This window comes from Felis catus, chromosome E3 (assembly GCF_018350175.1).
Source record: "Felis catus isolate Fca126 chromosome E3, F.catus_Fca126_mat1.0, whole genome shotgun sequence".
Classification (NCBI taxonomy): Eukaryota; Metazoa; Chordata; class Mammalia; order Carnivora; family Felidae; genus Felis; species Felis catus.
Window position 1 is genome coordinate 38,909,856 of NC_058383.1, and position 27,424 is coordinate 38,937,279.

Sequence of the window (27,424 nt, forward strand, 5' to 3'; positions counted from 1 at the left end):
AACGGGGGAATAAATAATTTATTGAAATTGGAGGAATAAATAAGATATGAGGGCGGGGTACAAATAACTGTAAAAATTATTAACATGTATATACATACACACAGAGGCGCTCGCGCGGGCGGGGCGGGCTGCGAGGCCGCTCGGTGCCGGCACGCGGGCGCCCCCCGGAGGCAGATGGCTTACTTACAACGGCGTGGCCGCCGCGTCTCCCCAGGTCCCTAACGCGGGCCCCTCGGGGAGGGCGCGCCTTCCCCTGCGGGCCCCCTCCCCTGTGAGTGCCCGCGGAGCTGCACCCCTTGCACGATCCTCATCACCCAGGAGCGGTGGGCGGCCAGGCTGATGTAGACGCCGGGCCGGTTGCGCTCGGCACAACCCTCGCCCCAGCTGATGATGCCCGCCAGCAGCCAGGTGCCCTCGACCTGGCACATCAGGGGGCCCCCCGAGTCACCCTGCGGAGAGGGGGGAAAGTTAGGGACCCACGCGGGTCAGGGCTGGGCAGAGCCCAGGACCCTACACAGTGGGGGGACGGACGGCTCCCTGGGGTGAGGGTCAAGGGGGCACACACCCCCCCCATGGTACTGCGACTCCACCAGGGCTGGGAGGGCTAAGCTGGACAGGCCTTCGGGCTCGCTTCTGGTGAGAAGCACTTTGTGCCTTGTCCCTCACAGCCCCCAAGCCAGGGAGTACCGTTGCTTGCCTTACAGATGAAGAAACCGAGGCTCAGAGGGAAGCCCTGGCTTGCCCAGACTGGCATCCGTGGGCAGCAGACCGGGAATTGCAACCAGGACCCTCCAGCGTCCAAGCCTAGGTGCTACCATTCTACCGGCCTGCTGCCCTCCACCATGGTGATGGAGCTGGTGGGGACCAGGGCATGGGAACCCCTGAGGAGAAGGCAGGCTCCCAGAGAGTGGGGTCTGGCCCGCCCAAGACGCTCAGTACACATTTGGTGCGTGGCCGCGTGGCCGAACAGACGGATGACTGAGCCAAGCAGAGGCCAGGTTCTGCAGGTGTCCAGGGGCACTTACAGGTCTCAGCTGATGGGGGGGGGGGGCAGCGGTGGAGCTCAGCGGGACAAAAGTGGGAAAACTCAGGTGCTCACCAGACAGGCGTCCCGCCGCCCCTCCAGATAGCCAGCGCACAGCATGTCCTCGGTGATGGCTCCCTGCCCAGCGCCCCGCCAGTAGAGGCGGCTGCAGACTTCCGAGTCTATGATGGGAACCTCCAATTTCTGCAGGGTCTGGGGGTGGGGCAGGGGCACTGGGGGCAGAGAGGACAGGGTCAGGCTTGGAAAGCCCTCTCTTTGCTGCCCCTCCGTTCTCCCTCAGAGGCACGTCTCAAAGGTTAATGGATCAACTCCGTCAGACTCCCAAATGCCTGCGGAAAACCCAAATTCCGAGACTGCGCACCTCTGGACCTACTGGGTCCGAACGTGAACGAGCCGCGTGAGACTCTGAATCTTTAACGAGTCCCCTGATGCCCACAAAACGGTTAGAACTGCTGGTCCCGGCTTGTCCTGCCCCAAGCACTACTGTCTCCAGCAGAGGAAGTGGACTGCCACAGAGGAAGGGTGCAGTAGACGATCCCCTAATGTTGAACGTTACTGGAACTCGAGGAATCCCCCACACCCTAGGGGGACTGCAGGCCCTAGGGTTGGTCTGTAGACCCTCCCCAGCTCATAACTCCAGTTCTCAAAAGAGCCCTGCAGGATGACGATGGGGAGGCTGTCTGCAACCTCAGACTCAGTGGGACTGCCAGACACCTGGTGTCATTTCCCTTGATTTCTTTTGGAATCTCGTTAAAATCCCATTTTTCTGACATTTTTTGCTTACTCATTATCTTTCTATTCTATCACCCCCATTATCTATCTACCCACCTACCTTTTTCTGCTTCTCTGCCTCTTACTTTATCTGCCTTGTGTCTCTAGATGATGTTTTCCAGACCTCCAGACTTGGTCTGACAATTATATTGTCCAATTATGGAGCCTACCTCCTCCTGGGAATTTTGCCTGCAATTATGGCATGCTGCCACCAGGGGGTGCCTGTTCCCACTTTGAAATCTCAGGGCTGTTTTACATTCATGTACTCAGCCAGGCCCCATACAGGCCTCCTTCCAGCCTTTCCTAGATCACTTAATAGCCTCGTTGATCTGGCTGTTGTTCCCTCAGAACATAGCCAAGATACTCTTTAACTAGAAAGGACCTAAAATTGTCCACCTAGGTTTCTGGGACTTCACACCTCTGGATCGCGGCTCACTTTTTCTTCCGTCCCTGTCGTCACAAGAAGAGTCTGTCTTTTTCCTTCTGCTATGCCTCTGGCTCCAACCTTTGCTGCCCACTGTACCTGTGTCTCTGAGCGTCTGCCACCCTCTGTCCCCATCCACCCCCTGGCCATGTGGCAGGGGAAAAGCCGCACCTCCATCACGGATACTCCCCCAGCCTGCAATCCAGCAGCGGGTGTTCGGAGGGAGACGGACGGAGGAGTCAGGCAGGCATATGGGCAGGATTCGCTCAGAGAAGTGGATGGTGTGCTCCAGACGCACCAGGGCGATGTCTGCACGGGAGCCCTCTTTCCAGGAATACACGGGGTGGGACTGCACCCAGGCGATACCCACCTGCTGGGACCTGGGGCCAGGGTTCTCCAGCTGCCAGGCCCCCAGCAGCACAGAGAATTGGGACGGCTTGTTCAGGTTGCTGGGGGAAACAGGAAAGGGAGTGGGGTCAGCCAGGAACCAGGGATGGTGGGGAAGGGTCAGGCAGGGAGTGTCTGGGGGACCACATGCGTTTGAAGGCCCCGAAACAGAAGCAGGCTCGCTCTCCTCTATGAGAGGCCCCAAGGCCGGACAAAGACCCGGGGGCTGGTGCCGAGTGGGGAGCCCAGGTCCGGGGCAGGAAACCTGGGGCATCAAGTAGAGGGGACCGGTCGTGCACACCCCTTGAAGCAGTGGGCAGCAGTGACCACCCAGCGGCTGGTGAGCAGGGAGCCTGCACAGTGGTGGGTTCCGTTCTTCCGGATGCTCACGACCCAGGGCCACTCGGCATCAGTGCTGTCCTCGCCGCCCACGATCCGGTTCAGCCGCTGGGGCTTCCCACAAGCTGGGGGTGCTGGCGGACGAGGGTCACATTTTCTGTCATCCAAGGGGCACAACGATCCTACCCTGCCCACGCCCCACACCATTCGTTCCCCGGCCCTTCTCTTCCTCTCCCTCCCCATGAGCTGGCCACCCGTCTCCCCTCATCTGCCGGTGCTCCCCCCGCTGCCTGGGCCCCTCCCCTCCGAGTCAGAGTCTCTGCTCTGCCTCCTGGGCCTTCTTTGCTGCCTGCCTTCCTCTCCCGCTGGACTCCCCTCTGGCCCCACCGCCCCCTTCTGATCTGCTTACCCCACAGACAGACCCAGACGCAGCCCCTCCCCTCAAGCCCTCCCCCAGGGCCCCCCCAACTCACCAGGTATCCCGGCAGCACAGAGGGAGGCTGAGGGCAAGAAAAGGAAGGGTCAGGCCAGCAGAGAGGAGCCCCGGTGCCCGGGGTGTCTCTCCAGGGCGGGGCATTTCCCGGAGCCTGGGCAGGGCTGACGGAAGCCTCAGGCTTGGCCCTAAGCCGGGGCCCTAACCTCCCACCAGCTTCCTGTCGGGCAACCTGAGCCAGGACTCCATCCCACCTGCCTGACACCTCTCACGGGGTGGGGGTGGGGGTGGGTGAGAGAGGGGGAGCGCACACCTGCCCCGGCCCGAGACCCTCTCAACCCCCGAGCCTGAGGCCTGTAACGACACTCATGGTCCCAAGAGCCGGGAGGGAAGAGGAGGCGGTGGACTGCAGCCTCCTTGCAGTCCTCTGCTGGCAGCCACCGGACGTGGCTGAGAGCAGGCGAGCACGAGGGGGAGGGGGAGACTGGGTCCCGGCAGGGCCCGGAGGGCCAGTGCTGAGTAGGGGGAGGGGAGGGGGTGGCCCCGGGGGACAGAGGAGGGAGGCGCAGAGGGGCCTCAGGACTCACCTGCAGAAGCCAGAAGCAGAAGGGGGGTTAGGATCCTGAGACAGCCTCCACCCAGGGCCGGGGGAATTCTGGAAACCACCATGGCCGGTGGGGGCGCGGGTGCGGCTGGGAGAGCTGTGTGCAGAGCTCCCCACAGGTCACCCCAGGTTTTATCCTGGGAGGTGGAATGCCGTTGGACCAGTCCCCCGAGTGAGTGAGTGGCTCGGTCTGGCCACCCCAGGCTGTAGGTCACAGGTGGGGCGGGACTGTGGGGAGGAAATGGGCCGTTAAGGGGGCCCAGGTGGGGGCTCTGGCTGAGATCCCTACCACCCCCCACCAGCAGCGGACTGGTTTGGGGGCCCAGGACCTGGGCTCCAGCTGTGGGCCCAGAATCTGGCCTCTGGAGGAGCAGGACCCAGGCCCAGTGGTGCAGGCCAGGGGCCTTGACACTGATTGGGATGGTCCCCAGTTTGTGTGGGGAAGGGAAGACTTAGGGTGTGGGGTCGTGGGGAGGTCCCGGGGCCTTGGGAACACGGGGCTGCCCAGAGGCTCAGTAACGGCTCCTTCCTCCAGGGGCCACTGTGACTCAGCCAGGAGGCCTGACCAGGCCCTGGGCCCTAGGATTCCGTTAACCCACTTCCCAGAAAGCCATGAATCAGGCCCCCAGCGGCCACCTGTCATGTGGGTCCTGTCACTCGGGTGCCCAACAACTCACCCCTCACCTGGACTTCGGGGAAACCCAGGCAGGTGCCCAGGTGGCCGACTGACGTGGCTGCCTGGGAAGGGCTGGGGTACCGTCTCCCACAGCCCGGCCCGGCCCCTGCACGCCTAAGGGTCAAAGGGCAGCTGGGCTATGCAGGAGCAGGGAGCCCGGGTGGGTGCTGCCCCGGGGTCCCCCACCCCCAGAAGGAGGGCAGACGGATTCCGGTCCTAGACCCACTGCGTATTCGTCCTCTCATTCACACGGATCAACAAACCTCACACTGGGAAGGGGTGGGAGACACAGCGGGAGGAGAGTGTACCAGGTGCCCCGCCTCGCCACACCCTCCTCCTCAAATTCCCTCACTGTCCCCGCTCTGAAGCTGAGGAAACTGAGGCTGGGGGCGAGCAGGCTCGTGGTGACAGGTGGAGCCGGATTTGAACCCCAATCTGGAGGCGGGAGACTGGACAGGACCTGGTAGATCCCGAGGGATCTTGATCCAGGGGATGGATGGTCTTCACCCAGGGTCCTAGGAGCGGAGGGGTGTGGGCTGGGGCCTCAAGGGCCCGGGGAGGCACCTGACCCTGGCGGGGCTGCAGGTGAAGACCGCCCAGAAAGCGGAGACCCGGAGGGCAAGTGGGAGCAGTGGAGAGGCGTGCAGAGGCGGGCAGGGGTGGGCAGGGGGTGCTCAGAGAAGAGAGGAAGCCGGGCTGGGGCGCAGGACAGGGTGCTGGCAGGAGCTGGGGGCCCTCCAGGCAGACACTCGGCGCATCCCGCTGGGCAGACCGCCTCAGCCTTTCTGGAGCGCCCCGGCTTGGCCAACATGCTCCTTCCCCACAGCCTGGGGGTAGGGGTGACCCCTGTGCTGTCCCCGCTCAGACCCTGGGGCTTTGAGAGGTGGCAGGAGCCTGCAGCCGACCACCTCCCCGGAGCCACAAGGGATCGCTGGTGTGTTTTACTGCCCCCTTCCGGCTTCGGCTAGAAGGGCAAGAGGCAACTCGGGGCTAAACTACAGCCAGACGCCCCCTCTCATCAGGGCGAGCCCCCTGTCCCATCCCGCCCCAATACAAGCCAAGGATGGGGGTGCAGGAGCCCCGAACAGCCCCCAGCTGATGCATTATTCTGTCCCAGGACCGGGGGCGGGGAGCTGCCGGAAAACACCCATGCCAAGCAGCAAAGGTGAAGGGCAGGCTCTGTGGGTGCCCCCCCACCCTGCCGCCTGCTCACCACCCTGGGCCGTCTCTACTCCACGGCTAGCCCGAGGCTCCCCCAAACCGCCGCCTTCCCGAAACCAAGGTGGTTGGCCTCCCCGGCTCACTCGGCAAGCATTTATTGGGCCACGGCTGTATGTCAGATCCCATGCTGGGCACCGGGGCACCACGGATAAGACACAGGTCCTACCCTCGGGCAGCAGGCATCTCCCCGGGGGTGGGAGGCAGGTGAGCAAGTGATGATGGTGAAGGAGTCTCAGCACGGGGGAGGGGGTGTGGGGAAGCACGGAGGCGGGCAGGGCCCCTGGAGGGCCACGAGAGGCTGGGTGCTGGGAGCTGTGACCCCCCGCCCCGAGGGGAGGGGCAGTGTCAGGTGGCCCAGCACACCCTGGGGATCTAGGATGGCCCTGGTGCACTCCGGGTCTCAGTGGGTGTTTGCTGAATGAATAAACAAGCGTGGCAAGCTGTCGGGAGGATCGTGCCAGGGACCAGCTGTCCCAGAATGCAGCCTCCCCAGTGTCCTATTACGTTTCCTGAGAACTGGGCCACTGCCGAGGTCACCCGAGGGACAGACACGTGTCCTGAGATGTCACTGGTCCCCAAAAAGGGTGGCCAGGTAGAGGGCCTCCAGGAGAAGGACCCGGTAGGAGCCACAGGAAGACCTGAGAAGGCAGTGAAGGCTGTCGGGCACCAGGGCTCAGCAAGGGCCCCGGAGACCGGCTTCCCAGGTCCCAGAGAGTGGGGGCCCCGGCGTGACTTGACATCCATTGGAGACATTTACGGAGCGCCTACTGGATGCTGCAGCCACACCAGCAGTGCCGGCTGGGCATGTCCTCGCCTGGGCACCAGGTGCCCACCCTGCCACCCACCCTGCCACCCGGTGCCTGTCACACCATCGCAGGGCCACCGATGATTTGCAGCGAGCTGTGCAGGACGGAGAGGGCTGCGGATGCATCGCACGAGTAGCAGCTGGGGCTGGCGGGGCTCAGCCCGAAGAAGTGGCACACCAACGCCATTTCACACCCGGGCGTGCTGGAGACACAGCGGTGAGCAGACCGGAGACCGCCCCTGCCCGCACGCTGGGGACGCTGGAGGAGAGAGAGAAACACCATCCATCAGTCGTTTAGTCTGCCGGATGATAGAGTCACAGGGAAACCAAACCGGGAGGGGGATGGGGGCAGGGAGGATGGCGGTCTCTCCAGCTGAGTCTTCCAGGTGTAGTCAGAGGTCATTCCGGCCCCGGGGAAGGTGCGAGCAAAGGGTCTGCCGGGTGGGACAGCAGATCCGAGCTGGGGCAGAGGACAGGCACGGGGACCGAGGGGGCCCGACCCCAGCCAGTGGGCCTCCCTGTGCAGGGGACGAAATGGGGACAGGAGAAGTGGGGAGGCCGTTCCGGGGCCAGGGATCAACCAGCTCATGGGCACAGGGGCAGAGGCCGCCGGACCACCAGGGGCCCCGGGGGGTGTGGGGAGGGGGCCGACAGCTCTCATGGCGGGTGCCGGGTGGCACCTGGCCTGCCCCCGGGTGCCCACCCAAGCAGGACCGGCACGCACGTTCACGGCAGCACTAGGCACGGGAGCCCCAGAGAGGAAACAGCCAAATGTCCATCAGTGGGCGAAGGGATAAGCAAGCCGTGGTCCCTCCACCCAGTGAGACACGTCATTCAGCCACAGAAAGGACAGACTGCCGCACACCTGCTACCACACCGGCTATGGCGTGGCTGAGCTGGCGGACATCACGCTCGGTAAAGGGCCAGGCGCAAAGGGATAAATACTGCAGGGTTCCACTTCCACGAGGTCCCTCAAGTGCAAGCCCAGAGACAGGAAGTGGGGGTGGGGTCGGGGGCAGAGTCCTCGGGGAAGCTGGAAAGTTGTGCAGCTGAAGCAGGTGGTCAACGCCTCGGACCCATGCGGGCGCTTCGGGATGGTCACACGGCAAATCGGGCGTATTCTCCACGTGAAAGAACGGGGGAGAAAATCTCAATGTCCTCTTTCGTGAACGCCGGAAGTGGCGGCACCCGTGGGTCCCCCGGGTCGGAGTGGCCCCCCAGCTGCGTGTGGCTCCGCCCACCCGAGCCCATCCTGCGACACCGCCGGTGCCCCGGTCTCCCCGGTCGTGGGCCGGCTGTGCCAGCCGCCCTCACGCGAGCCAGCGGAGCACTTCAAGGAGCCGGCCGAACACGGGCTCCTTCCTCCAAGCCCAGCCTCAGTTTATCCATCTGTGAGGAGCACTGGTCGGCCCCGCCCTGCCTGCCACCACCGACCAAGGGAGCAAGGGCTGCTCGGGTTGAAGGGCTCGTGGTCGGGAGGGGCCCAGGGCCCCGTGAGCAGCGTCAGGCTGTGCTGGTCTGCGGGCGAGGTCTTCTGGGCACTAACGAGGCCCTGGGGACACTCGAGGACACTGCTCACTGACCGCGGCTTCATCACTGGGGATGCCCTTCCCCTGGTCTAATCACACTCCCGAACTCTCCTAGCTCTCACACAGGGCTCCCTGCCTCTTGGAGACTTGGGTCCAAAGTGGCTCCAACCCCGTCTCAGGTCCCAGGTCCCAGGTCCCACTCGGAGCCCCACCTCGCCCGAGCCCAGCTCCCACACCCCAGGCCCCACGTTTTCCTCACAGCCTCCTCAGTCCGGATTTATCCACAACCTTTCCCTCCTTCAGAAAAGCTGGCCGTACGCGGGATTTCTTAGAGCTGATTCCGTTTTCCCCTATTGACTCCTATGGTTCTCATGGAAAAATAACCCGTCGGCCCGGGCTGGGACTCTCCGGGGAGGAAGGTGGTAAGTCTTCCTGCAGAAACGTCACTGGACGGCCCACTCTGGGGGCCAGAACCCCTCACCTCCACTCCCAACTTTCCCAGGCTACACACGGCTTCTCTGGTTGGTGGAAAACCCCTCTACTGCCCCCCTTCTCCCCGCACAAGAACTTGGCCTAGTGGCTAAGAGTTTGTCACGGGTAAACTTGGAGCTCCCTCTGCTTCGTCTGTTTACCTTTAAAATAGCATGTTCGGGGCGCCTGGCTGGCTCAGTCTGTAGAGCGTGCGACTCTTGATCTCAGGGTCCCGAGTTCAAGTCTCACGTTGAACACGGAGCCTATTTAAAAAAAACAATTGCACGTTTACCACGGGGATGTGTTAACAAGGGCTCCGACTGGCTAGCAGGAGCTGATGGTGAAGCTGATGGGAAGTTTGCAAGAGCTCACATCACAGCAGTGTCCTGAGACCAGCCGTGCACGACGGGACAATGGACATACCACCAAAGGCCACAAAACAGGCCTTCCCCCGCCCCCGGACGGCCCACTGTGAAGTTCTGCCCCGCATGTCCCTGAGCGTCATCCACCACCTGACCAGCTCATAATAGAGCTGGACTCCCCAGCACTCCGGCATCCCTCCCCCTCCCACCTGGGACCCACTGGAACCTGTTCTGACCACGACACCGAGAAAGAGACCAGCCGAGAAGGGCTGGGCACTTCTCCGCCACCAGGAAGCAGAGGGGAGCTCTGGGCTGGGGAGGGCCGGGCCCAGAGGAGCCTGCTGGGAAGGAGGACAGAGGGCAACGGGCAAGCTGGCCGAGCTGACTCGCTGGGTGCCCATCGCCAGGCTGGGCAGCTTCCAGTACTCGTGGTGATGTAGGAGTGACTCATGGCCCAAGAAGAGAGGGCAGGACCTCAGTCTCGAGGTCAGAAGTCATGGCCAAGGACTCATGGAAAGGAAGTGAATGCTGCACAAGATCCAGTAACAGAGCTGGGACTAACAGGTGCTCCTAGCACCTTCCTTTGGGGGTTTCCTACCAAGCCGTGACTAGCCCCCCAGGTGACCCACGTAGCCACGTCATGCCTGAGGAGAGGAAGCACGGAAAACCAGCCCCGGCCTCCCCCGCGGGGTGGAGAGCCACCTCCGACTACGTTCCTCCTCCCCCTCACCCCCCGGGGCAGTGCGTGGCTGCTGGTTACGGCTGACTGATGGCTTCTGGGTAAGTCAGTGTGGTTTCTCCAGCCAGGAGGACACACAGCTCTAGGGCCTAGGTCGGTGGCTGGGATGGGGACACCCATCCGGGTTGGGGGCTGGGGTGAAGGGAGGCCCAGCGCGCCTGGTGAGACACGAGGCAGCCTGCCACAGCCCAAGTCTGGGTGCTGAGGACAAGTAGGGGACCTTGAGATTCCCTGGAACCCCGACCCCCGGGGTCCCCATCTTAGAGAACGGCACCATCCCCCTGGGCGCTCCAGCCGCATGGCTAGGACCGTCCCTGTCTCGCCCCGTGCCTCCCGCCCACATCCAACTGGAGAGGAACAACCAGCTGTCTGTAGACGCAAAGTGCTGTCTGGTCCCGGCTATGTAGGATTTTGTTCATCAAGCAATTCTCCTTTTCTGTGGACACCAGCTGGGTGTCCTCCAATTTCACTCAATGCGGACGCCAACTGGAGTTAGCACAGAGCCCACAGGGCCAGGGCTCGGCCCCATGAGATCCCCCCACTTCAGAGACGCCAATCCCAGGCGGTGGGTCCTCATCACCCACACTTCTGCCCGACCTGGCTACAAATCCAGGACTCCCGGGATCCCCTCCTCGGGTTCAAGAATTTGCTAGGATCGCTCAGAGAATTCAAGGGAACACTTCTGTTTACCAGTTTATTATGTAATAAAGGATCCAGGGAATAGCCAGATGAGGGGGGCACGGGGCAAAGCCAGGAAGGATCCCGAACGCGGGAGCCACCGTGTCGTGGCGTGGGGGCGCGCCACTCTCCCGGTACGTGGATGTGTTCACCAACCTGGAAGGCCTTGGATCCCCACACCTTAGGGATGTTCATGGAGACCCATCACGTGGGCGTGACTGGTGCTCAACTCCATCTCCAGCCCCTCTGCGCCCCCTGGAGGACGGCGCTGGAGGTTGCAAGCTTCTAATCACGGTTTGGTCTTTCTAGTGACCAGCCTTCGCCCGGGAGCTATCCGGAGCCCACCAAGAGCCGCCTCCTCAAACTAGAAGACACTCCGGCCACCCAGGAAATTCCAAGGGATTAAGGAGCCCAGGGTCAGGCACTGGGGGCAGAGGCCAGCCTGTGTATTTGTAACACGAGTCCCTGACACGAAGCTTTGGGTCGCAGAAGCGTCCATTTCAAAGACATCCGTCTGGAACAAACATACCGCCAGCAGCCGCAACACAAACCTACTAGTTAACAACCAGACAAGGGGCCGGGCCGCTCCCCTTGTCTAAAGCTCTGGGTGAGCTAGACAACCACTTGAATGACCCTACTTCTCTCTTCCCGCGCCCTCATTCCCGCTCTCGTTTTAAATTTGCCAATGGAGAGCGAGGCTGTTCGACAGCAGCTGAGCTATGAAAAGAGCCCAAATGTCCATCGACTGATAAACGGATAAAGATGTGATATATACACGATGGAATATTACTCAGCCATCCCAAAGAATGACACCTTGAGGCACCTGGGTGGCTCAGGTGGTTGAGCATCCAACTCTTGACTTCAGCTCAGGTCACGATCTGAGGGTCATGGGACCAAGCCCTGCGTGGAGCTCTGTGCTGACGGTGTGGGATTCTCTCTCTCCCCTTCCCTGTTCAGGCCCTCGCACTCCCTCTCCCTCTCTCTCAAAATAAACATTTACAAACAAATAAGTACTATTTTGACAAAAAAAAAAAATGAAACCCTGCCATTCCCAATGACGTGGATGGGACTACAGTGTATTACGCTAAGCAAGTAAGTCAGAGAAAGACAAATACCGTATAATTTCACTCGTATGTGAAATGTAACAAACAAAACAGATGAACACGTGGCCGGGGGAAAGAACAAGAAAAAAGAGAGGGAAACAAACCATAAGAGACTCTTAGAGAACAAACTGAGGGTTGAAGGAGGGAGGTGGGTAGGGGATGGGCTGAACAGGTGATGGGGATTAAGGAGGGCACCCGTTGGGATGAATCACCGAATTCTACCCCTGAAACCAAAATACATAAATGAATAAATAAAGAGACCCAATGTGGGTCTCAAACCCACAATCCTGAGATCAAGAGTTGCACCCTCCATCAGGCCAGTCAGGCGCACTGTAAATTACATTTTTAACCTGTTACTGTTACATCGTCAGTGTATTTTGTTGAATGAATTAATGAAATCAAACAGTTTACAAGTTTGTACTTAATAAAGCAGGCTACAAATTCTGTTTTTCCCTTTCTGTATTATTTCTATCATACTACTACATTATTTTAACCTGCTTTTTACCTTTATTATTTTAGAGAGAGAGTGCTCAAACCAGTGAGCACAAGCTGGGTAGGGGCAGGAGAGGGGAGAAGGGAGAGGGTGGAGGGGGGACGGTGAGAGGGGGGAGGGGGGAGAGAGAGAGAATCTCAAGCAGGCTCCACACTGAGCACAGACCCCGATGTGGGGCTCGATCTCCCGGCCCTGGAATCACGATCTGAGCCAAAATGAAGTCGGACGTTCAACCAACTGAGCCACCCAGGTGCCCCAATCCGCTTATTAAATGTAACACATTTTGGTATCGCCCCATGTCCGTAAACTATTCATCCATAATATGATTACTAATACGATATAACATTCCATTGTGTAAGTGACCCAAGGCCCGTCCTCTGATACTGGATATTCATTCTTTTTACTGTTGCATATGATGCTTCCGTCAACCACCTTGTTCACAAATCCTTAAGAAACATCTCTCATCAGTTCCTCATGTTACAGCAAGAACTCGGCGCCCAGGAAGAGACCAGCGATACACACTCGGGGACAGAAAAGACTGTTTATTTCGCACCGGTGCTGGCCCAGCGGAGTCACCTCCAAAGGCCGAGCACCCGGACTCGGGTTTTACTGACCCTTTATACACATGTGCTTCCGGGTTGGGCGGGACTAGGACAGTCAGGCTTCTGGTTCCTGGCTGCTGGCTGCCATAAGGGGCAAGATTACAGAAGCCACAAGCATACAGGGGGAGAATCCGGCCTCGGACACCTGGCTGGCCCTTTTTTATCTGCTCTCACCGATTTTCCTTCTCATTCCCCGCTCTTGATTCTCAAGCTGCTGTAGCAGACTTAGAGAAAATCGGTTTGTGGGGGCCAGGGGGCCCTTTGCTGCCACGGGGGGAGGGGCAAAGGCCGTTCTGGCTTCTTCCCGCTGGACACGGATGTCGAGGGGAGGAAAAGTGACAGCCAGGGTTCTTCGCCATCCAAAGGAGAGTAGCGACACTACTGGAGCATCTGGAGCATCATCTGGAGTGTTACAGCTTCCAGGCGGGAGGAAACAAACCTGGTTAGCGTAGTAAGAACACAAGGACCAAACAGGAGGGCTGTGACAAGCGCCAGGAGAGGACCAGCTAAGGGAGGAGCCAGATGCCCAATTCTACATGTTCCTCCAACAGTTCCAGGAGGAACTGTTCCCGCCTCGTTTGGTGATTCGCTCCCTTAACCTGTGGACCATACCTCCGACTGTCCCTGATTGGCTGACACAGAAGCAGCAGTCTTTGTTCAGGAAGAGACACAGTCCTCCCCTTTCAGCAGTGGGAGGCCCAGCCCTCTTCTGTTCCGTAAGACTACCGCTGCTAGGGAGTCTACTTGGGCTTGTAACACCACCAGGGGTTCGATAACCCGTTCTGTGCCGTCTGTTAGGTCCCTGGACAATTCATGGCAGTAAGTGGGTGAGGACACGGTTCCTCCTACTCCAGCGCTCACCCCTGCCGCATCCCTAAGGCAATCAGCAGGGGGATGACTTGGGTGGCTCTTTCTGAGCGAGTATGTGCTGCCACGGGTACTCTAAGAGACTGATTGTTGGGAACAACGTTTATCTTACGAGGAGGAAGGCCGGGGTACAGTGCCCGTCCAGTCGGCTGGCAGACGTAGGGAGGCGTCCGTCCCACAGATAAAGAGAAGCCCTGGGAGGGGTCGACACCGGGCTTGGCTCGTGGGAAGATGACTGAGCTCCTGACTGTCAAGAGTTTGGTTGCACTGGCCAATGGTCAGAATGCCAAATGGCTCTGTTCCCCTCTTGTCTGTCAGGCAACTGGGAGCCACTGGGGGCCGTCCGACTCCAGTTGGTACAGGTCTCACCGTGCAGGGCTCTGGGTCTTTTGGTAGCAGGGTAACATTTACAGGGGCCGGTGTTACCGGACTAGCTGCCTAACGGGTGGGTCCCGCGGACAAGCAGAGCCGGCAGGATTGGTAGCACTGAGGAGGCGATGAGCTGCGTTTAACATCTGGTCCAGTCGGGGATCTAAGACAAGTGGTCTACCTGATTTATGTTCCCACGGAGGACGACCCAACAGGCACGGGGAGCATCAGGGCAGGTCGGGTCAGGCAGCCCCCAGTAACGTTTCATTTTCATTTTTGCCATCCCATAAGTTTTCCTGCTTCTGGTACAGGGAGTGACCCTCCTGGTATAACATCTGTCCGGCACGTGGGGGTACACGGTGGCACAGGGACACGTGGTAGTGTCGTTTGACCTCTGTGGACCGGAGGGTTGGAGCGGGAGTCGGGAAGGGCACAGGCAAAGGAGTGGCCTCTGTAGGAGGCCGAGTGGGGTAGCAGGCAGTGCAACCCCGTGCGTCTGTTACAGAAGTTTGGCCCTCATGACGACAGATGGGGCCCAGCGGTGGGGAGCACAGAGTGGCTCTTCGGGCCTTGGGGGACAGGCGGGGAGTGACAGGTCACACATCTGCATGGCGGGGGCGAGCAGACTCTTTCTGAGCAGGTTAGGAACAGGGATATGCGCCACGGGGACGGGAGACAGGGCCAGCCCTTCCTGGGCTGGGCGACGGTTCTAAAGGCAGAGAACAACGTGCAGAGGACATCTATCACAACTCAGATCGTGCACACCTAAGGAGAACGAGGCATCCTGACACTAGTGAGCAGAGGGAGGCTAACAGGAGTCAGTGACTGAGGCGCCCGTCTGTGGAGTAACTTGGGTCGGCCCTAAGCAGACAGCATGGCGACAAGTATGGCAAAAGAAACGGGCAGGGGATGACAGGGAAATTCGAGAACGACGTGCTTCAGGTCACTGAAGTCGCTTGGTGATTTCCTCAAGCTTCTGCTTACCCAGAGCTCTCAGGGGTCGGCTGCAGGCCGCTTATCGGCGCCGTGCTCTTAAGGGTGGTCTGTAGAGGACTGTTCTGGCTCGCGAAGTTCCTTTCCATTCCAAGTGGTTGTCAGGCGACGGGCGGGCCGCCTTTACTCGAGAATGGTGGATCCAGGCGGTCAGTCCTGCGACCTTGAGGGCCGTGGGCGTGGTTAGCACGACGAAATAGGGTTCCTTCCAGGTAGGTTTGAGTGGTTTCCTTTTCTTATCTTTACTCCAAACCGGATCCCCAGGTTTGTGGGATGTACAGCTATTCCACGGGAAATAGGTATCCTGTCCGTCACCATGTATGTATCCCAAAGAGTTTTCCCTAATTCTTGTTTCCCTAGTTCTGTCAGGTCCCCCTTGAATTTGACTAGTGGAGGGGATCTTCCAGAGAGGGTATCGAATGGGGAGGATCCGATTTTGGCCCGGGGTGTACAGCGTATCTGGAGAAGAGCTAGATAGAGGTCGTATGTCTGGCAAATTAGTTTCCTGACGCAGTTTTGCCATGGCTGATTTATGGGTCCGGTTCCATACGTTCCACTTTCTCTGAACTCGGGCTGGTAGGCTGCGTGTAAGTTCTATCGGATGCCCAGGGATACTTCATGCATCACCTCGGCCACAAAAGCCGGGCTGCCGTCTGAGCCCATGGTTCACGGCATTCCACGTCTGGGGATGACATCCCTTAGCAAGGCCTTGGTTACTACTCTTGCCTTTTCGGTGCGTGTGGGGTAGGCCTCCGCCCAGCCCGGAAACGTGCAGATGAATAGAAGAAATTCGTATCCTCCGCCGGTTCTCATTTCGGTAAAGCCTACCTCCAAATCTTTGAAGGGTGCCTGACCGCAGCAATGGATTCCCACGGGTCCAGTGGGGCCCCGCCTGGTGTTAGTTTGAGCGCAGAGGAGGCAGCGTTGAGAGACCCAGGCACAGAAGGACGGGAGCCGAGCGATGACATAGTAACAGCCCGATAAGGTTTCAAGGGCGGTTCTTCCCGGGTGGGGGAGCTCGGGCTGCTGGGGAACCACCTGGCGGGCTAGCGGCTCCAGTACACAGACTCTTTGGTCCGCAAGTACCCACCACCCTTCCGTCTGGCCTCCTGTTTCCTGCTGTGCCCATTCTGTCTCTTGGATCGTGTACCTTGGGGAAGCCGGCAGCTCCGGGGCCAGCGTGATTTTCGAGGGTGCCGTTCATTCTCCCGCTGCTTGTTCAGCTGCGGCGTCCGCCCGTCAGTTACTTCCGACACGGAGTCCTTTCCCCTTTGGTGTCCCCTGCAGTGGATGACTGCCACCTCCCTCGGTTCCCAGACTGCCCTCAGTAGTTTTAGGATTTCTTCCCAATTTTTTCTTTCTTTTCCTCCTGTGGTCAAAAGTCCGTTTTCCTTGTGTAGGGCCTCACGTGCAGATAGAGTGGCAAGGGCATGGCGCAAGTCAGCGTGTCTGTTGGCCTGTCTGTCCTTCCTGAGTTCTAGCGCTCTCATTAGGGCCCACGGTTCTGCTCTTTGAGCTGGTCATCCTTGTGGAAGGGCCTCTGCTTCTGTGACCTCGAAATCAGAGACTCCTGCGTAACCGGCGTTCACGAAGCTGCTGCCGTCGGTGTACAGGGTGAGATTAGGATTTTGTAAGGCTCTGTCTGACAGGTCAGGTCGGCTGGAAAAGACTCCATCAAGGACCCCTAGACAATCATGCTCTGGGGGCCCTGCCGCTGCAGGCAAGAAAGTGGCAGGGTTTAGTTTCTGCGGCTTCCGATCTGATTCGTGGGACCACACAGCGGTCCCTGATACTCTCATCCGAGCACGTGTTAGCCAGTGTTGCCCTCCGGCATCTATCACGGTAATGACAGCACGGGGAACCTCAGAGCTTAGGTCTTGCCCCAACACGAGTGTGCCTGCTTCCTTGATCACAAGTGCGGTGGCTGCCAGGGCCCTCAGACAGGGTGGCCGTCCTCCCACGGCTGAGTTAATCTGCTTTGAAAGATATGCCACTGGTCTTGGTCAAGCTCCAAAGTCCTGGGTGAGAACCCCCAGGGCCACCCCACTCTTTTCACGTACGAACAGACTGAAATCTCGTGATACATCTGGAGGTCCCAGGGCCGGGGCCTCCGCGAGGTTTGTTTTTATGGTTTTGAAATACCTTTTCTTGATGAGGGCCCCAGAAAAGGGGTGCCCTTTCTTCCCCCTTTGGTGCCTCATAGAGAGGTCCGGCCAACTCCGAGAACCCTGGGATCCATATCCGACAGAATCCTGCTGCTCCCAGGAACTCTTGGACCTGCTAGCGAGGAGTGGGAACCAGATGGCACAGACTGCCTGTTTCCTTTCAGCTCGCAGCATCCATTTGCCTTGAGTAATTTTGAAGCCCAAATATTTAACTTCCTACGGGCAAATCTGTGCCTTTTTCTCTGACACCCGGTATCCCACCTCTGCTAGAGGCCTGCGTGGGGCCCGGGTTCCCTCTCAGCACTGGGTCCGCCTGGGACTGGCTGGCAGGAGATTGTCCACGTACTGGAGGAGGACACATCCTAGGTCCCGTCCCAGGAACCTGGCTACGTCAGATGCCAGGGCCCCACTGAATAAGGCTGGTGGATTTTTTACTCCTTGCGGCAGTCTAGTCCAAGTGAATTGTTCGTTTGCTCCTGTGGTAGGGTTTTCCCATCCAAAGGCAAATAGGGGTTGGCTATTAGGCGCTAGCTGGAGACAGAAGAAGGTGTCCTTTAAATCTAGACACGTGAAACATCCTGCCTCAGAGGGTATGAGTCCTAGCAGAGCATACGGGTTGGGCAATGCTGAATGCAGCCTGACGACTGCTCCATTTACGGCTCTTAGGTCCTGCACAGGGCGGTGATCATCTGTCCCAGGCTTTTTCACGGGCAGCAGGGGCGTATTCCACGGGGACTGGCATCGTTTTACCAGTCCGCATTTGAGTAGCCTGTCCAAGAGTGTCTGGATCCCCAGGCGTGCCTCCCATGAGATCACGTATGGGCATATTTTGACAGGCTGGGCCCCAGGCTTTAGGTCAATTAATATTGGGGAGGGTGGTTTTTTGCAGATGAGAGGGGGGTTCCTTCTGCCCAAACTGAAGGGAATTCAGCTTCTAGCTCGGGGGCCACAGTTGGCTCACCGGGAGGGGAAGTATATAATCTCCATTCCTCTTCCCGTGGAATCGTCAGGGACAAAACCATGGGTTGGGCCTTTTCATTTAGGTGCTGTTGTGTCCGTGCATCCAAGGTGAAGGCTATTTGTGCGCCCATCTTGGCTAGGAGGTCTCTACCTAACAGTGACAGTGCGCAGTCAGGTAGATATAGGAATTCGTGAACTACTTGGTGACCTCCCAGGTCACTGTCAGGGACGGCAAAATGGCCTTCAGGTTTGCATCCCAGTGGCTCCTACGATGGTGACTTCTCGACCCGACAGAGGTGCCACCCTGTGTGTCACCGCAGAGTGTTCGGCCCCTGTGTCGACCATGAAGTCTATTGTCTGGCCCCCCACCTTCATTTTGACCATGGGCTCATGGGGGCCCAGCTGGATACCGATCAGGTCGGCCTCGGGTGGTTCTGGTTGGTAGCATCTCGGTGGAGTAGAAGCTTTTGGTTTCCCTTTTTGGCGGCTGGGCCATTCATTTTTCCAGGGTCCACATTCCTTGCAGTAGACACGTTGACCCCATCCCAGCGGCGCCCTTTTTTGTTCTTGAGCCCCTTGTGGTTTCCGTGCCCTTCCACAGGGGGTGGTCGCCTCAAGGCCACGGCCAGGAGAGCTGCCTTTGTTTCACTCTGCTGTCCGCCTCCTTTCTGGCAGCTTGGCCCCAATTTACAAAAACCTTGTTGGCGATTTCCAATAGTTCGGTGGCGTTCTTTCCACCAAATCCTTCCAATTTTTGGAGCTTCTGTCTAATGTCACTATGGGGCTATCCCACAAAGGCAGCAGTGACCATGTGCTGGTTTTTGAGGGTTTCTGGGTCGATGGAGTGTAAACTCTGAAGGCTTCACATAATTTTCACAGAAGTCAGCCGGACTCTCTTCCGGCTTTTGACACACCTCAGATACTTTTGCCGTGTTGGTAGGCTGTTTGGCCCCTGCTTTTACCCCTTGGAGGAAGGCTAGTCGGTATCTCTCTAGTCTGGCCCTTCCCACTTCTGTGTTCCTCTTCGGGCACAGCCTCCCGTGCCTAGGCCTCAACGTCTAGTTGTCCATCTGGTGCTTGAGTCGGGAGCCATCTTCTGGCTTCGGTGACAATTCGCTGGTGCTCTTCTGTGTTGAAGAGGGGACGCAGAAGCTGCTTACAGTTGACCCAGTCAGGGCGCTGAGACTGGAATATGGACTCTAGAAGATCATCGCCTGTGGCCTCTCAGAGTTGGGCGAGTGTGGTGTTTCCCGGTGGGGAGGTCAGTAGTGGAGAACCGTTGGTAGTAGGAAGGGTCCCATCGGGGCCTATTCTCTGCGGACCCCTGTCTCCTGCAACGGCATCTGCATTGCCACTGGGGCCTTGGACCTTGAGCCGTGGACCTACGGCACCTTCCTACTGGTTCAGGTGTCCCTGGTGGGGGCGGACTGACTGCTGGCGGGGGTGAGACCGATGGGAGTGGACTGTCAGCCAGGCGAGGTTCCCCTCCCTCGACTGATGGGACTCTGGGGGCATATGGTGGCAGAAAAGGAAAGATGTCTAAATTTTCTTGGAGGACAGGGGCGTTTTTTTCTGTTGTGAGGTCTTCTCAGCCCGTGCCACTAAGACCCTACACTGTCCTTTACTGAACCCAAGGAGGCTTGACTTGGGCTATTTCCAGCCACTGATCGACGTATGGGAATTGATCCAGGTGGCTGGGGTCTCAAGTAACTACTTTATAAACAGCTCAGACTGGGGGGACATCTAGGGTGCCCTCAGGGGGCCAGCCTACACCAAACACAGGCCATTCTAATTCAGAGAGGGTTCGTAATTTCCCGGGGGTCAATGTGACCCCACAGTCACCTGAAAATCCCTTTTCAAAATTCTTATCACACATTCCAAAACAGTTGGTTTTGAGGAACCGCCCCCCATCCTGGTATCCCAGATGGGTCCCTCCCAATGTGCGGCGTCGCAGGACAAACATGAGGGAAGAGGTCGCTTTGTCCACCTGGCCACTCTCCTCGCAGGTACTCAGACGCCTCTTAACATTGGCAGGTCAGTATAAACCCGACTCAGATCAGGCCTCGGCGGACCTGATTCTGCCTTGAGCCGTATGAGGCTGTCAAGGAGTCACAGGGTAGGACCCACTCAGGCTCCGTGGCCGAGACTGTGTAGCACTCACACACACATTCAGAAAGACTACAGACTTCCACCTGGGACTTCCCTGTCCTAGGGTGGGCCTGAACTCGGTGCTGGGTCCCCGGGGACACTCACCCGATCCGACGTCCCGTCCTGGCAGAATCTTCTGACTCCCCTGGAGTCCGCTTGAACACAGAGGCGGCTGACTACTGTCGGGCATGGTGAGAGTCGGGGTCAAGGTGGCGGCGTACCTTCCTTTGTCACAGGGCCCCGCGATGAGTGGGCTCTCTGTGGCCTCCCACAGTGGTGACTCAAGGGGCCAGCATGGCTGTCGGCTTCCTGGCCAACGCACCAAAAATATTACAGCAGATAGTCCAGGAAAAGACAAGCGACACACACTCAGGGAATTAAAAAAGACTATTTCGCACCGGTGCCGTCCCAGCGGAGTCACCTCCAAAAGCTGAGCACCCGGCTCGGGTTTTACTGATCCTTTATACCTAAGTGTTTCCGGGTTGGGTGGGACTAGTACAATCAGTCTTCCGGTTCCTGGCTGCTGGCTGATGTGGGGGCAGGCAAGATTACAGAAGCCAAAAGCAAGCAAGGGGAATATCTGGCCTTGGACATCTGGCTGGCCCTTTTTTATCTGCTCTCACCAGCTTTCCTTCTCACTCAAGTTACATTCTTAGTAGGAAAATCACTAGCTTATAAACTTATCTGACAGGGGCGCCTGGGTGGCGCAGTCGGTTAAGCGTCCGACTTCAGCCAGGTCACGATCTCGCGGTCCGTGAGTTCGAGCCCTGCGTCGGGCTCTGGGCTGATGGCTCAGAGCCTGGAGCCTGTTTCCAATTCTGTGTCTCCCTCTCTCTCTGCCCCTCCCCCGTTCATGCTCTGTCTCTCTCTGTCCCAAAAATAAATAAACGTTGAAAAAAAAAAATTTAAACTTATCTGACATGTACTGTCGAACTCCTCTTTTCTAAAGACTTTTCTAGAGCTGTGTAGTGATTTTTTTTTCTGTTCTTTATCATGAAGAAATAGAACACAAATATTTTCCCTCGAATCGGCAGGGTTGGAAGGCCCAGTCTTTCTTGCCCTTAAGGGCAGAACTAATCCTCCAGCTGCTAAGGACGGGTGTCAAAACTGAGTTCACCAGCAAGGTGTTGTGAAAGACGGAGCACCGGTGTGGAGAGAGGACAGGAAATGTGTCAGCTAGGAACAGGAAAGGGGAAAGAGTTCCCCAAGTCTAAGATGGGCGGACATGCAAACCTAGCAAAGTTCAGCGAGGGCGCCCCTCAAATGCCCAGGAGCCCCAGGAGGCTGAAGCTTCCCTGGTAGAGCCCAGCTCTCACCAGGAGACCCCACTGCTCTGGTGACCACAGAAGGCTCACCGGATCAGGATCTGCCCCCTACCCAGGCCCCCACCTCCGCCTGCCCCACACCTGGGACCCCCACTTCCCTACGCAGGCACATTTTTAGCCAGAAGGCCCTGATAGGGCCCGAACTGAATGTCAACTACAGGCTAAACAGGGATTTCCCTAAATACCCGGCTCCCATAGCCCCCCCCACCCCCACCAACTCTAGCAATTAAAAACATTAATACCTGTTGAGACGGGGGTGGGGGGCTCCAAGCCTCTCCCACAAGCCTGTTTTCATGGTTTCAAACTGGTTGTTAAATATGTTTAATGTTGTCCCTGCACCTGTCCTGGTGGGTGGGGTGGGGAGCAGTGCAGGAAATGGATGGAACTAGGTTGAGCTGGGAGAATCGTTAATATCACCTCCATCCTCCTGCTTTCTTCCAAACTGGTTAACACTCCCATTCCTTCCCAGCTTGCTTACTATGGGCCCTCCGTCTGTTCTAGACCCACAAAGCGCAGGGCAGCCCATGCCGGTGAGGGCGGACGCTGCTCTAGAATCCTGTGGACTTCAGTTCCAACAACTGCTGGCTAACACATGGCCTCACTTCCTCCTTAGTCTGCCCAAAGCACAGTCTTCCCCACTGTACAGATGAGGAAATGAGCTCACAGACCGGAGCAGGGACGTACCAAGACCAGGAGCCAAATGCCCCAGGGATGTTTTAACATCTTGACAAGCCTGGAGCATTCTTAGCTGTGAACCCCTGACCACACGGCACAAATCACATGGGCGCGCACATCTCTCTACAGGGTAAATGCAACCACCCCTAACTATGTGCTTTGAGTAGCAGTTGGCTGTGGACAGTAATAAGGTATTAATAATAAATCTAGTCTATTGTTTATTGATACACATGTAAATAACCACCTATTCGTTTCAATTTGGAGCTCCCTTTTCCTATTTGAGATAAGGGTTGTTTTTCAGGACTCAGACGTTTTTATAAGCCCTGCTGGGCTACCAGAGGCTGAGACCCTGGTTTTCTCAGGGCGTGCCCAGCTCCTCCCCATCCCCCTGCAATATGATCCCCATCTCACACACAACCAAACCACATACAGGGTTTCTGTGGGTGCAAACAACAGAAGGCTGTGACTCATACTGGCTGAGGCAAAACAACCTGACTGTATTATTGTATGATGTCAGGAAACACCTGCCCAGGAAAACAAAAGGTGTCAATAACCTTACTCTCCGACTTCACAAAAATCCACTGAAAACCGCCCCAACTTTTGACAGGTAGCGTTAAGCAACAGTTGAAGCTCCGAGGCTCATGAAATCCTCACGTCACCGGGACCACACATCCTGAACTATGTGACCCGATCCTCACCCAACCCTAATTAAAAAATCTTGCATCCAGGGGCGCCTGGGTGGCGCAGTCGGTTAAGCGTCCGACTTCAGACAGGTCACGATCTCGCGGTCCGTGAGTTCGAGCCCCGCGTCAGGCTCTGGGCTGATGGCTCGGAGCCTGGAGCCTGTTTCTGATTCTGTGTCTCCCTCTCTCTCTGCCCCTCCCCCGTTCATGCTCTGTCTCTCTGTCCCAAAAATAAATAAACGTTGAAAAAAAAATTAAAAAAAAAATCTTGCATCCAAAAGCGCCCCTTCAGCCTGGCCCCAAACCTCAACACCCCGACTCTGCCCCTCTACCTCCTCTCGACTAACTACCCTTTCAGACAGTGCTCTCCCCGAACAAGAGACTCAGTTTTGTCTTAGCTACAGGCTGTTTCGACGATATTTTCAGGGAGCCAGCGTTTGACTCGGAGGGCCGCGTCCGGTCAGGCTGGCGGCAGCGCTGCCCTAAACGTCTCCGGAGCGGGGGGCACTGCGGGCCCCCGAGCAAGGGTTCGGGGCCAGGGGGGCAAGGGCAGCGTGTGCGGCAGAGTGTGCTGCACGAGAAGGGCGAAATGTCTTGCCCAAGGCCACGCACACCGGCCTGCGCCCCGGGAGCAGAAGCTCCCGCCCCCAGGCCTCCAGCTTCCCCGCCGGCCGGGCTTGGCCCTGGTCCGCCCCCGTACGGACGCCCGATCTCCCGGGCGCTGCTGCTTCAGGGTGACTCACGAGGAAGCTCTTGCCCCTCGTCCCTCCGCACTGATCCGGCCGGACTCGGAACCCGGGAAAAGACAAGCAGCCCCGCGCGGTGACTAATAAACGCCTCCCTTCAAACAAACCAGGCGCGCGCGGGACGCCCAGCCGGCGGAAGTGCGGCCGCCGCGCGGGGGCCGCCGGGAAGGCAGCCGGCCGGCTTCCGGCCGCAGGGGCTGCTGGGTGCGCGGCTGGACCCGGACCCGCGCTGAGCGGAAGGGAAAGCGCCCCCCCGGGCTCGGAGCCGAGGCGTCCGCCCCGCGGCCGTGGTGAGGGAGCGGAGCCCGGCGGTGCGCCTGCCGCCCCGGCGAGCCCCGTGCCTCCGCTCGGCCCGGAGTCTCCCGGCTCTTAGATGCCCCGCGCAAGAGGCCGAATGCGAACCATCAAAAATTGGGGGGAGCGATGGTGTGCTGGCACCGGCTTGTCCGGAGTCGCTGGAGCCCCTGGTTACATTTTCAGAATTTTGCAAGCTGGCCGTCAGATGTTCACGATCTTTAAAAGTCATTCTTAAAAACTGAATTCTGTAAACTTACCGTTAAATAGACCACATTAAAAAAAAAAAGTTTTAAGGTTCATTTATTTCTGAGACAGCGCAAGCGGGAGAGGGGCAGAGAGAGAGGGAGACAGAATCCGAGGCAGGCTCCAGGCTCTGAGCTGTCAGCGCGGAGCCCGACGCGGGGCTCGAACCCACAAACTGAGATCATGACCTGAGCTGAAGGCAGGCGCTTAACCCACTGAGTCGCTCAGGCGCCCCGAAATAGATCGCATTAAAAACAAAGGTAGCAAATAAAAATGTGTCCCTTGCTAATAATTTTGTTACTTTTTACTATTATCTATATAATTGAGATTTCTGTGTCTGTTATGTCGGGGCGATGTGCTTGGTACATTCACTCCCAACTCCACATTCAACGACCTCAGCCCCGGAAGGTTAAGGCACAGGCGCGTCAGGGAACAAAGGAAGAAAGGGGAAGGTGGGGAGGGCTGTTGTAAACTAAAAGGCCCTTGGAGCAAACGGATTTCTAACTATGGAATCTACTCATTGGCTAGGCTGTGACAGACCCTCCATGGCCGGGCTGTGACATGCTCTCATTGGCTGGGCTGTTGCCAGGGGAGGAGAAAACCTTCGTGGTAGGGTAGTAAATTAGCACCCACCTGCGAGGTGTGAGTCTCCCTTTTGGGTCCGCTATTCACCTGTGACCGGGCTGAGACTGCCCCCTGCTGGCCTCCCGGCTCCACTTAAAGGAGGTTTCCTTTTATTAATTTTCACTGCACCCCCAGCTGACTCCCCCAGAGCTGGTTGTTAAACATTCACCAGCACACCGCTTGAGTCAGACAATGGCCTGGATGGACAGACCAGTAAACAAGGCCCAGGTCTGTTTTGGACCAGCATAGGGGCATAACCACTTAATAAAGTCCTTATTCAAGCCTCATGCAGGTCCCGACTATGGTGCTGAATGCATGTTTGGAGGAGGGAGGTGGGAAATTATGTGCTACACGGGGCTCTCCGTTTCCTTAAGGTCAGCTTGCCTAATCCTGACCCTGACTGTGACTCTCACCTTTCTCTAATTGTCCTAACAGCCTCCGCGGTCCGCGTGCAAGGCCTTGAATGCCAACAATCGAGTCTCCGTGGTGAATGTCAGCCAGGAAAGGATTTTGAATTGGGGTGATATAATCCAAATTTTGCTTTGAGATGAAAATCAGGCCCGTACGGAGGACAACTTGAGGACAGGAATGAACAGAAACCAGGAGACCAGCCTGTTCACTCGGGACTCTGTTCAGCACCCACGGTGTCGGACCTGAAGAGGGATGGGGTAGCAGATGAGTGTGAGCCACAACGCATGGCCCCAGGGAGTTCAATCTAATGGGGCAAGAGATAGTAAACAGACAATTACTGTGAGTGTGATAAGTGCACTGAAAAGGGCAGATCAAAGTGCCAAAGGGTGACTCATTCTTTCTGGAGGAGGCGAGGCAGCTGTAACACAGCCAGGACTAGTGGGGCTCGTAGGCAGAGGGAAGTTGTCAAAAGAAGGAAGAGGGTGGGGCTCCCGGGCTGACAAACCGCCCAGGCAAAGGCCCGTGTTAGTAGAGGGCCCGGGAGACCCGGCTAGAACAAGAAGCTAAGGAGGCGGCCGAGGGAGGTCGCTCGGGAGGCTGAACAGGAACGGTCAGCGGTGGGGTCAGGGCGTGTTCTGTATGATTCTCCAGTCACGAGCTCCGTGTCTGCGTGACACTCAGCTTTTCATCTGTATCTCCACCTTCCTTCCGGGATGCAGCCAGAAAGGAAGACCGATTCCACTGTATGGCCGGCGGCTCCTGACGCCACACCTGGTCCCCGCTGCTCCCATGCCCGAAACTCTCTTCAAACACACACAGGCTCTCTTTCTCTCTCTCTCTTACCCAAGGTTATTATCTAGCTGAATGTACGACTCAAAATCGTTCCCCCGAGATTCTTCTTTTTCAGCAAACTATAGGACAAATTCAAAAACATAAAACTGCCTTTGAATAGCTTTTACATTTATGTTTTTTTTTTTTTTTTAATTTTTTTTTTCAACGTTTATTTATTTTTGGGACAGAGAGAGACAGAGCATGAACGGGGGAGGGGAAGAGAGAGAGGGAGACACAGAATCGGAAACAGGCTCCAGGCTCTGAGCCATCAGCCCAGAGCCCGACGCGGGGCTCGAACTCACGGACTGCGAGATCGTGACCTGGCTGAAGTCGGACGCTTAACCGACTGCGCCACCCAGGCGCCCCTACATTTATGTTTTTAATCTCTATGATATTTGCATTGTTTCCGTATTCCAAGGTTGTAAACACATTCTGTGTTTTCTTCCAATATGCTTATCGTTTAGGGTTTTAAAAACATTTTTATGAATGATAGAAAGTACAGAGATATGTCTGTACAAATATATTAGCTAACTTTTTTCAGTGATGTCTACCGAATAATCTTTTCATTCCCCACTGATTTGAAGTGACATTGGAATAAGATACATTTGTGTGTATCTGTTAGAATATACACAATATATACAGAATGTGTCAGGAACACAGAAAGACTTGTATGATCTCACTTATATGTGAAATCTGGAAAGGTCACATTCAGAGGAGCAGAGTGGTGGTTACTGGGGCTGGGGGCTGGGGCAGATGGGGAGACATTGGTCAAAGGGTACAAACCTCCGGTTGTAAATGAATAAGTTCTAGGGGTCTAAGGCACAGCACGGTAAGTATAGTTAATAACACTGTATTGTTATGCTTGAAATTTGCTAAGAGATTACACCCCAAAACGGTAACCAAGGGAGGTGATGGATGTGTTAATTAGCTTGATTTTCGTAATCATTTCACAATATACACGCATGTGAAATCACACTGTACACCTTAAATACATACAATTTTTATTAGTCAATCATACTTCATAAAAGGTGGATGAATAAATAAATAGATAAATATTAAGAGAGAAAAAGAGAAGGGACAAACAAACTATACGGTCTAGCAAAGGCGAATCTATTAGGTACATTTTGCGAGGTATATTAATTAGCGGAGAGGTAAGTCTGGTCGTTCCGTCCCCGAGTAGGTCTTCTAGAGGCATCGGAGACAACCATTGTTTATGGATGCTGAGAAAATCACGAGAATCCCGTGGTGGAGCAAAGGTGGCAGGCCATGTGATACCTGCCCTCGTCCCGTCACCTGTCAGCCCCTTCTCGGTTCACCCAGGTGTGCACGGTTTCCCTCATTAGAATGTCTCACCCCCGCCTAAAAAAACCAAGCTCTGAAAAGACCACCTTTGCCCATGAGACTT

At 57.1% G+C, this 27,424-nt stretch overlaps 1 protein-coding gene and 1 long non-coding RNA gene across 16 annotated transcripts; one reads left to right on the top strand and one right to left on the bottom strand.

The window, feature by feature from the left end:
• On the bottom strand, positions 1-23,768 carry LOC101100937 (brain-specific serine protease 4). 15 transcript variants are annotated; one of them, XM_045048354.1, is made up of 11 exons: positions 23,611-23,766; positions 21,752-21,853; positions 20,290-20,493; positions 8,867-8,968; positions 6,746-6,964; positions 3,987-4,231; positions 3,440-3,466; positions 2,929-3,100; positions 2,412-2,689; positions 1,100-1,257; positions 1-449 (listed from the first exon to the last, which is right to left on the bottom strand). In XM_045048354.1, the coding sequence occupies exons 5-11, from the start codon at positions 6,829-6,831 to the stop codon at positions 219-221; spliced, it is 1,197 nt and encodes a 398-aa protein (XP_044904289.1). In that variant the 5' UTR covers positions 6,832-6,964; positions 8,867-8,968; positions 20,290-20,493; positions 21,752-21,853; positions 23,611-23,766; the 3' UTR covers positions 1-218. The 15 variants fall into 15 exon arrangements, with proteins under 15 accessions (XP_044904289.1, XP_044904284.1, XP_011288983.2 ...); XM_045048349.1 differs by lacking the exons at positions 21,752-21,853; positions 23,611-23,766 and adding exons at positions 7,571-7,826; positions 14,903-19,541 and having other exon boundaries at positions 20,290-21,745; XM_011290681.4 differs by lacking the exon at positions 21,752-21,853 and having other exon boundaries at positions 23,611-23,768.
• LOC123382678 lies at positions 449-1,817 on the top strand. The gene is made up of 2 exons (XR_006591368.1): positions 449-1,007; positions 1,326-1,817. It is a non-coding gene; the product is annotated as an uncharacterized LOC123382678 (long non-coding RNA).
• Positions 23,769-27,424: the final 3,656 nt, after the last annotated feature.

What these genes read in the sequence shown, in the direction of transcription:
- LOC101100937 (XM_011290681.4), bottom strand. Translation starts at nt 6,831, where the DNA reads ATGCATCCGCAGCCCTCTCCGTCCTGCACAGCTCGCTGCAAATCATCG. An exon ending in TCTGCTTCTGGCTTCTGCAG is followed by an intron (nt 3,467 to 3,986) that starts GTGAGTCCTGAG and finishes TCTTGCCCTCAG; the next exon opens with CCTCCCTCTGTGCTGCCGGG. An exon ending in GCTGCCCACTGCTTCAAGGG is followed by an intron (nt 2,690 to 2,928) that starts GTGTGCACGACC and finishes TGTTTCCCCCAG; the next exon opens with CAACCTGAACAAGCCGTCCC.